The 9913-nt window shown below is 41.9% G+C and overlaps 1 protein-coding gene across 1 annotated transcript in view; it reads right to left on the bottom strand.

Moving 5' to 3' along the window:
* Positions 1–3872: 3872 nt before the first annotated feature.
* The window catches only part of MREG (melanoregulin), a 63821-nt gene continuing 57780 nt past the window's right edge, over positions 3873–9913 (bottom strand). Inside the window, exons 3-5 of the mRNA XM_003784973.3 lie at positions 7640–7730; positions 6022–6185; positions 3873–4223 (exon numbers count right to left, since the gene is read on the bottom strand). Coding sequence (XP_003785021.1) covers positions 4089–4223; positions 6022–6185; positions 7640–7730 — 390 coding nt within the window. The 3' untranslated portion in view covers positions 3873–4088. The remainder of the gene's footprint in view (positions 4224–6021; positions 6186–7639; positions 7731–9913) is intronic.

Below are 9913 nucleotides of genomic sequence, written 5' to 3'. Positions count from 1 at the left end.
TTTAGTTAATAATAGCGTATCAATATCTGTTCATTAGATGTGATGAACGTGCAGTGACACCAAGGTAAGATGTTAATTATAGGGCGAACTTCGTGTTAAGTATTTAGGAACTCTCTATGCCAGTTCCTCAATTTTTTTGTACAACTATTCCAAAATCAAGTTTTCTTTTTTTTTAAGTATCAAGGGAAAAATGCTATTGCTCTTTGACCTTATGATTTGGTCAGTCTGACAAAACCAAGCTCATGATGGGCAGATTTTGTCACGGGATTATTTGATCTTCCCTGGTCAGATGCCTCATCTCTGCTACAGCCCAGTAGCAAGTCAGAAGTCCATCATTTGCCAAGACCTCGAATGCATTTGCCACTGTACTTATCCACTCTAATGTTATTGACAGGAGAACCAACATGATGTTCTATCATGTAGCTGAGGCTTTCTTAACCTATTCTAGCCAAGATACCAAATCTGGTACAGCAGCTGCAATTTGGGTTACTACTTGGTTGAGTTTGCAATAGTCCACTTTCATCCTGCAGTGTCTAGTTTTTGTAGGAGTCATACTGAATTAAGTAGATTATGGGGTAAGATCAACACTTTCTTGGCCAGGGGCTGGTTGGAGCGGTTTCAGAGGCTTCCACTTAGCCTAGTTTTTAACACACAGGCAAAGAAACAAACAGTGGTTCTGCCAACTCTCAAGTACGTTCAGTCCAATTATTTAGTCTGGACGTGGGGAGATGACCAATGAGTAGATCTATAAATTCAACAGACCCACTGTGAGGAAGACCAGGGGAAGGACTCCAGATAGTCTCTGAATCCCATAAGCCACACTAAGGTGTGGAGTATAATAGATGCTCTGACCCTGAGTATCAGTGTTGATTTGGACCTTGTATTCCTTGGTCCTCAGAGTGTTTATTATTTCCTTTCCCCACTGTCCACTTATCCATGTAAATAACCAGAGGGGCATCATTGCCATATACACCTGCAGTGGCATTTCAAAGACCACCTTTTGGGGGATCCAGCCTTTCCTCCAGGCAGTAGTTTCTGCTTTAAAAAAGAGCAAAGGTCTGGCAACTTGGCGAATGATCATCATCTTTTATTATGGTAGCTGTGCCCAATCTCCCGATCATCCGTCCTTAAGGTCTTTGGATGGAACAAACTGACCAATACTCACTGTTCACCTATTTATTTTACCTCCATGGATGCCATGTTCTGTTTACCATCTCCAGGTATCCTTCCCTGCAGGAATCCTCCAGCCTGGCCACTCATGATAATTGCATCCACTTAGCTCCTGCTCTATTCTTCCATGCCGGCTACCACCAGGAAGCCCACTTCCACAGCAGCATCTGGCCTACAGCGCCAGCACTGAGCTTCAGGATGAACCTGGTGGCCTCACCGATGCACTCTGTACCACTTTAGTAAATGTGTCCTGCCTGGTATTCACACTTTAAGGACATACAAATACTTTATTGTTCTGTACAAAAATATCTGAAATATAAACCAGGTGTTTGACCTGCTAGTTATAGGGTTTCTCCCCAGTACACATTAAAATAAGTAACTACTAGTAAAAAAAAAAAAAAAAGCTTCCATCCATCTACCACCTAAAATCACAGATGAACCTTTGAGAAGTATTAAAATTGTCAACAGAGAGATAGTTTAAAATAGGAAAACCTTCTAGCCACCTATGTGTGTGTGTGGCCACCTCTGTCACCACGAGCCTCTCTCATGCACTGTCGTTTCCCCTGGACTTTAGCACACAACTCCCTCCTGACTTTCATTTAAACAGATCCACAGGGGGGAAAAAAATTCTGTCCCTTCTTTTTTGTCAGAAACATAACATAAACCAGGTGCAGTGGCTCATACCTATAATCCTAACATGATGGGAGGTTGAGGTGGGAGGAACACTTGAGGCCAGGACCAGCCTGGGCAACATAGTGAGACCCTGTCTCTACAAAAAACTACAAAAATTAGCCAGGTCTAGTGATGCATACCAGCAGTCCAGCGACTCAGAAGGCTGAGGCTGAAGGACTGCTTGAGCCAGTAATGTGAGATGACAGTGAGCTGCAGTATAGCCCAGACAGTAGAGAACCTGCCTCAAAAAAACAAAAGTAAATACAGAAACCTTTTAATTCTTCATAAGGAATTCCTGGATAATTCCACCTATTTTAATAATCCATAGAGACAGACTTGGCACCAGTGGCTCAAGTGGCTAAGGCGCCAGCCACGTACACCCAAGGTGGCGGGTTCAAATCCAGCCCAGGGCCCCCAAACAACAATGACGGCTGCAACCAAAATAGCCAAGCATTGTGGCAGGTGCCTGTGGTGCCAGCTACTTGGGAGGCTGAGGCAGGAGACTCGCTTGAGCCCAGGAGTTGGAGGTTGCTGTGAGCTGTGATGCAACAGCACTCTACCCAGGGGGACAGCTTGAGGCTCCTATCTCAAAAAAATAAAATAATAAAATAATCAGTAGAGACAATCTTACCCTTATTCATTATCAAAAATAAAGACTATAGTAACAATTTATACTCTGTGGATGCAAACAACCTCATCTATTTTGACACTGAAAAAAGCAGAAAGACAAAACACAAATTCTGAGGTCAGAGGTTAAAGCAATACGACATTCTAAGATATTTTGTTTATTTTATTGTTTGCTTCACTGTTGTATATTTACCTTCCAAGAGCCTTCAGAGGTGAAGGGAAATATCTGCAGGCAAATTTTAAACAATTTGAGACAGGGATTAAGTATTAAATATAAAAAAATAAAATTTTTAGCTTACTAAATTAAGAAGAATTTTCTTGAAACACGTCAATAAGTTGGTCTGCAATGTGTTAAGAAATGGACACTGTAGATCACATCCAAGAAATATTTTAAACATTGCATACACTACCATGAAATCTAATCAGAATATGAAAATTTTCAAGTTACAATCCCCTGGACAGACTAAATACGAGTTAGTTTTTAACCTGAAGTCAGAAATGCAAAGTCTACAAAAATAAAAATATTGCCATTGTCCTGATAAATTCTATAAATCCTTAAAGCCTTTCCAATAAATAAACTACGATCTCTCGACAAGCTTCTTGCTTTAGTGGCAAGTAACTCTTGAAGCTGGACTTCTCGATCTGTGGACAGAAGGTGGCTGCATTGACAGCACTGTTCCCCTCTGAAAATTATCTTCCGAAGGGAGGAACATCCAGCAATGATCTTCTCTGATGTGACACTGCCTATGTAGCTGCAAGTCTGCACACAAGGTCCCTGGGCAGGTGCAACTCTCAGCCAATAATCCAGAAACACATTAAAGATGAGAGAATGAAATAGAGGTCAAACATTTCAGTTTACAGATGTTGTCTCAGATAAAATGTAAGGGCTTTTGGAATAAAAATGGACAATATACAAAAATGAGGTAACCACATATCAGCAATGTTGGGAATTTAGGATGCAGGTGCCACAAGTGAAAAGAGCGCTTTGTACGTGCAGCTGGAGGAAGCTCGGCTTGGGGCCAGTCTATTTGTAACTCTCTAAGCAGTACCCTCGGTATTTCTACTCTCTGCTATGTCCATGCTTCTAAATTACCACAACTGACATTTAAATGATGCCTTGTCACTCTCCAAAGTTCTACAGGTTCATCCAAATCAAAGAGATGCCACACAATGTCTAGTATTATTTTGGGATTTAGCCTACACTTTATAATAATTAAAATTGGTGATTCATCTTTGTGTTCAATGGTAGCTTTTTCTACAAGTATTTTTTATTAAGTAGAATATTCTACTTTCTCAATAGAATTAATGTTCAGAGCTGATTGTACAACCAACAATAAAAGTGGGGCAACGGGCTTTCGGAATGAAATCACGCACAATGAACAGTCCCACTGGCCAACCCTGCAACTTGCTTTTTAGATGTATGAGACCACCAGAGGGTTTCAACGCAACTTGAATATTTCATAGAAGAAGGTCCTCATGAAGACCTGGTATTTTTGGTGGGATTCAGCATCACTCTTCGCTCAGCAGCCCCTCTATCTGCTACTCTCTTGGACATGCACTTTTTCTGGCTGCTGAGTCCCGATGGAAGAATTCCCATCCCATGCCTTGGAGCTCCTGCTTTAAGGACTTGGAAGTGGAAGGTAGTGCAGTTCTTTCTGGCCATCCGCAGGGCATGGGATGCCAGGTTTCTTGGGGTAAGTTCGCCTAGCAATTTTAAAGAACTCCTCTGCAGCGTCAAGTGCAATGAGACGGTCCTGCCAAAATAAATAAATTAGTTAAATTAACAAATACGTAAGTAAATGTTGCCAATATGGGAAGAGAGACATGGCAATGGGAAAATCAATTTAACAACAACAAAACTCACCCTGGAAATAATAAAGAGCGAGCAAAACATTTATTAACTTTTTCTCAACAAATTTACAGGCACACCTTAATCCTTTATTTATATTATTCAAGAAACATTCCATCTCTCTTAGAGTCCATTCAAATTATTTTTCAGTCTTAGGTTCTATAAATAATATTTGTACCTGCAAACAGTTCAAAAAGCAGACTCCACAATAGGATTGGCTCAAAAATACAGTCTTGGGCCAGATTCCAAGCCTCAGTAGGTCCTGGTACAATCTAGAAATCTGAATCTTTAAAGCTCTTCAGATAATTCCAATGCTGCCGGGCACCGGACACAGTGTGTATAATGCCAGCACCAGCTGCCACCTCGTACTATGGCAGTGCTGCTGGTGTTAGAATGTGGAGTGCAGTAAGTCCTCACTTAGCATCATCAATAGGTTCTTGCAAACTGCAACGGTAAGCAAAATGACATATGTTTTCCTCATCAATGTTATAACAAACATCATTGAAGGACCTCACTTAAAGTTGCAGTCTCCAAGAACTCTGATGGCATTACGTGAGGACTTCCTGTATAGGAAGGCAAACGTATAGAAAAGGCAAACATTTAAAACAAAATCAGGGGCTATAGATTTCCAACATTTTAAATATACATACTTTAGCTGGGTACGGTGGCTCGTGCCTATAATCCTAGCACTCTGAGAGGTCAATGGGGGAGATCGCCTGAGCTCAGACGTTCAAGACCAGCCTGAGCAAGAGTGAGACCCTGTCTCTACTAAAAGTAGAAGAATTAGTCAGGCATTGTGGCAGGCCCCTGTAGTCTCAGCTACTCAGGAGGCTGAGGAAGGAGCATCACTTGAGTCCAGGAATTCGAGGTTGCTGTGAGCTATGCTAACACCATGACACTCTAGCCTGGGGCAACAGAGGAAGACTGTCTAATAACACATAGGCGAAAGGCCTATATGCCTCTAGCCAAAAAAGTTGTTTGAGAGAAAGCAGTGAAAAGACTTTGTGCAGGCATATTTGTGAGAAACTGAGGCAGAATCCCATATGGCCGGGTCGGTTGCAGGCATAAAAACCCCCTGACTTAAGGCCCACATGGGAGCGGAGGTTTGCACACAAATTTCTGCATGCCCTAGAAGTTTCTTTATGCCTTGTTTTAAAGATTGAAGTAACTGCCTCGAAATGGCAAGGTCAGTAGCACAGATTTTCAAACGTCTCTTTCCTCCATAGCCTCAGGCTTCATCAGATAAGAACAAAAGAAGTGATGGCTAACAACGTGCTCTCCATTAAGTTATGTTAAACCGGTTACGTTGAAAGGGTTATGCTTAAAGGTGTATTTTGGGTGGATTATCAGATTACTAGGAAGGAGCTACTCAGGAGGTAGCTAGTCACAAGATGTTCAAATGGATTAATGAAGTCACTGATGTCCAATGCGCATGTGCAGAGGGATTGCAATGAGTATTAATGAGGTCATAGATGTATAGTGCACATGTACAAAACTGACTATATAAACCAAGAGTAAATAAAGAAGCTCGCCATTTTGCCTGAGCGAGCAAATGGTCACCTTTATTTAAAATACAATTTCAATAAGCATGCTTTTTCTTCGTGACCTGGCTTTTCCTTGAGACCCTAACGGCAATATAACATAACATAACACACCATAACACAAAACAGAATTAGGGCAGAGGACAAAAGTCATCCACTTACCACAACAAAGAGATATCTCTCTGAGAGCTCCCAACTTGTTGGAAAAATATTGGTCTCTTCAGCCAGTTTTAACAACATCTCTCGAGCCTTCCTTGTGTTTTTGGAATCACTGATGGTGCTGAGCTTAGTCACTGCCAGCAAAGAGTCTGCTTCCTTTTGAAAACCTAAGGCAGAAAAATTTACCCCTCAAGTGAAGTAAGTCCCAAGGTAATGATGTCCTGCAATGCAGTCCCTACAGGAGATTAACAAGGGACCCGAATGTGCCTTCTGTACAAACTTCAGAAAACTGAAGCCAAAGGCAGTATTCCATATGCTTCTGCCCAGCTCAAGGTGACTGGGAAGGTCTTTAGTTAAGGCTTCTGACTTTTTTATTTTTAAAGACAGAGTCTCACTTTGTCACCCTCGGTAGAGTGCTGTGGCCTCACAACTCACAGCAACCTCCGACTCCTGGGCTTAGGAGATTCTCTACCTCAGCCTCCCAGGAAGCTGGGACAACAGGCGCCCACTATAACGCCTGGCTGTTTTTTGTTGCAGCTTGGCCGGGACCAGTGCCCTACCCACTGATCCACAGGCACTGCCCTTGTGATGTTTTTTAACACTTGGAGCTTCAGATAGATACTCATCCACTGGCTGCTTGCTGCTCTGACTTTGGTTCGGAGCCCTCCTTCCCGTCCTCTCTACTCATCACCTTTCTCCCCGACCCCCGAACTTTCACCTGCCTCTCAATCTGGAAAGTAGTTCCCTCCGGCCCTGATTTCCTTCCTTACGACAACGTGCTGCCATAATTTACTCACCCACAGGTATAAATGGCTCAAAGACTTAAACCTGCTTGGAGTAACTTACATTAGAAGGAGGAGACTATTAGTTGACAATAATATCAGGTGAGCAAAGAGGGCAGCGGTCCCATCCCACCCTGTTATGTCCCAACTAAGGCCACAGGGGCTAGCAACGTGGCACCCACGTTTGAAAAGTTATGATGCCAGGGTGTCATATTCTCTTTCCAAGCAGAAGGATTAAGGGCTTCAAAGTTGATAGACACATTTTTTTAAAGATTAAAACAAGCTTAATTTATGGTGTGGGGGCCATGTTATTACCTCACAATCCTGGTAGAATTAAGAAGAACCATCACCATTAACCATTAGTGATTACGGTAGGTCCCTACTTTAATGCCACAGGTATTTTCCCAACCTTGAAGCTCTTCTTCCTCTTACATCTTCTGAAATCTACACTGACTTTTTTGGCTTATTTCTCCCAACCTGCCTTATCCTATAAAGCTACAACTAATTGGCCGATCACCTTCCTCTAATTCAATCAATGCGCAGTGCCAGAGAAGTAAATGGTGAAGCGCATAGGACCGCACTGCCCTGTGCCGCCCTATACTGGGGACAGATGGAGTAACACATGGCAGAGGGTGTCCTCAAGACATGGGCTGCTGACAAGAGAAGTATCAGATGTTTATGCTTGAGGATGTAAGAGCAGAACTGGGAAAATCATTAGTACACAGTAGCCTTAATTAGCAAATTACTGACATTCCTCTTAGAAAAACCAAGGTGGAGTAGGTGAAGAGTAATGATCACACTAGCTCTATTTGCCATTTCACAATCTCTTTCGGGCTCACCTAAGTCTTCTAAAATGCGTTTCCATCTGTTCCTCACTTCCCTTCGAATCTGCCGCAGGGCATAGATATCATAGTTGAGTTTCTGCCACTCCTGTAGGAAAATACAAATTTGGTTTTACTTATACCTTCCAGCCTAAACCTCTATCTCATTCCTAAACGTCATGTTGCTTAAACACGTGGTTTTCCTCTTTCATTACTCTTCAAATCATGCCTAAAAGAAGATGGGTTTGATAAAAATCAAGAGGAATACGATCAGCTACCACTTCTGGAGAATCTCTTCTGTACCAAGAGATATGGCACTTAACATAAATTATCTTTTTTTTTTTTTTTTTGAGACAGGAGCCTCAAGCTATCCCCCTGGGTAGAGTGCCATGGCATTTCAGCTCACAGCAACCTCCAACTCCTGGGCTCAAGCGAGTCTCCTGCCTCAGCCTCCCAAGTAGCTGGGACCACAGGCACCCGCCACAACGCCCGGCTATTTTTTGGTTGCAGCCATCATTGTTGTTTGGCGGGCCCGGGCTGGATTCGAACCCGCCACCTTGGGTGTACGTGGCTGGCGCCTTAGCCACTTGAGCCACAGGTGCCGAGCCAACCTAAATTATCTTATTGAAATTCTTCACATTATGCATCCTCTCAACTTCCATGATCTCTTCTGCAAAGTGGGGTTAACAGTGGTAAATACTGCACCAAAGATTGTCATGAAGATTGAAGATATTCAAAAGCACAACACCTGCACACAGTGAGCACCTCATAAAATCTATGCATTATTAGAGCCACCTTAGAGAAGATGAAACTGAGACCCTGAGAGTTTCACTGACTAATCCAGTATTATCCATCTAACAGGGACCAGAATTGGCATTTGAACCCAATCAGGCTCCAAAGTTCATGAGGAAACTGACACACAAAGAATGTCTATCTCCTTTTGTTGTCAGAATAAAGTAGGCCGGGGAATCCCAAAGTTCTTAATACCTAGCCAATGATTCCGTCATTGTATCTCAGCACTGATCTTTTTTATTTATATTACTTTGACAGGATAAATTTGTCAAGAGTTTAGCAGAACTATTAAAAGTTTATCTTTCTGGAAAATTCTTTAACAGTCTTACGTGTATCATGTTGGCTCCAATATGGAACTTAAATATTCTAGGAGCATTAGAGTCTTCATGGAGATAAGTGTTCCTTTAAAATGACACAACAATTTGTTTTTAAAGAGTCTTGTTGCTATAAAAGTCATTTTATAGAGCATACCTTTTCCTCTTTCTTAGCAAAGATATCAGCCACACAACCATCTAATGCACATCGTAAGAGAACATCGTTCTAAATGCTCAATTTAGGACTCAAGTTAGATGATGTTTTGACTCCTCTAACTGAATGTGTTTCAATGATGCCATTATTTCCCTACCAAGTTGCTTCCAAAGAACTTGACTTGCTCATGATTGGTTAAGAAAAACCAATTTGACTGCCATTCACAAATACTTATAGATACGGTTTGGAAAAAGAAAAGCCAGCAAAACAAAGTGTGTTTTGTTATGTCTGCATTTTGGATCTTGTATCTGAGACTATGCCATCCACGGGCATGGACTTTCTACTACTTGCCAGAAGTCAAGAAAGTGGTGAATTTGAGAACTCTTTCCTGGTCCTCTTTTTCTGACCAAAGGCATGCATGTACCTGCGTGTGGTGACTGGAATCAGGGATAAAGTCCATCGGCTTAGAAGAGAGCAAAGTTAACTAAGTCATCTCAGAAGTATGCAACGCTGGTCTCATCTTTAGCGTCATGTGAAAGCATCCTGATCTAATCTCTTACAGACTATATAAACTGTAGAGGAAAAATCGACTATTGCTGTTTTCATTGGATGGCATTGTTGCATTTAACTGACATTCACTATCGCATATTGGGTCCGAGTTTGGATCCCAGCTCCATTATTTATTAACCTCCTGACTTTGGGGAAGTTTTAACCTCCCCACATCTAAATTACCACATTTCCAATAGGGGGATAATAAAACCATCTCACCTTCTTGGTTTATTGTGAGGCTCAAATGAGTTAATATAAGCCCTTAAAAAGGAGGTTGGTGAACATTCCTCTACAAATCACAATTGAGACACAATCCTCCAAGACTCAGAATTATTCCACCAAGTGGGCGGAAGACATGATACACTATATTATGCAGTATCCCATTTGTGAGGCCCTCCAGAGGAAAAATGTTTCTGCTCTTAGCATCAGATGTGATTTCACTTTTCCTAAACATTATTTCATCTTTTTTTTGGCTGGGGCTGG

Source organism: Otolemur garnettii, unplaced genomic scaffold (genome assembly GCF_000181295.1).
Source record: "Otolemur garnettii isolate 467f Iridium unplaced genomic scaffold, OtoGar3 scaffold00013, whole genome shotgun sequence".
In the NCBI taxonomy this organism is placed as follows: Eukaryota; Metazoa; Chordata; class Mammalia; order Primates; family Galagidae; genus Otolemur; species Otolemur garnettii.
The sequence above is the reverse complement of the archived record's forward strand: the minus strand, read 5'-3'. Positions and strand labels throughout refer to the sequence as shown.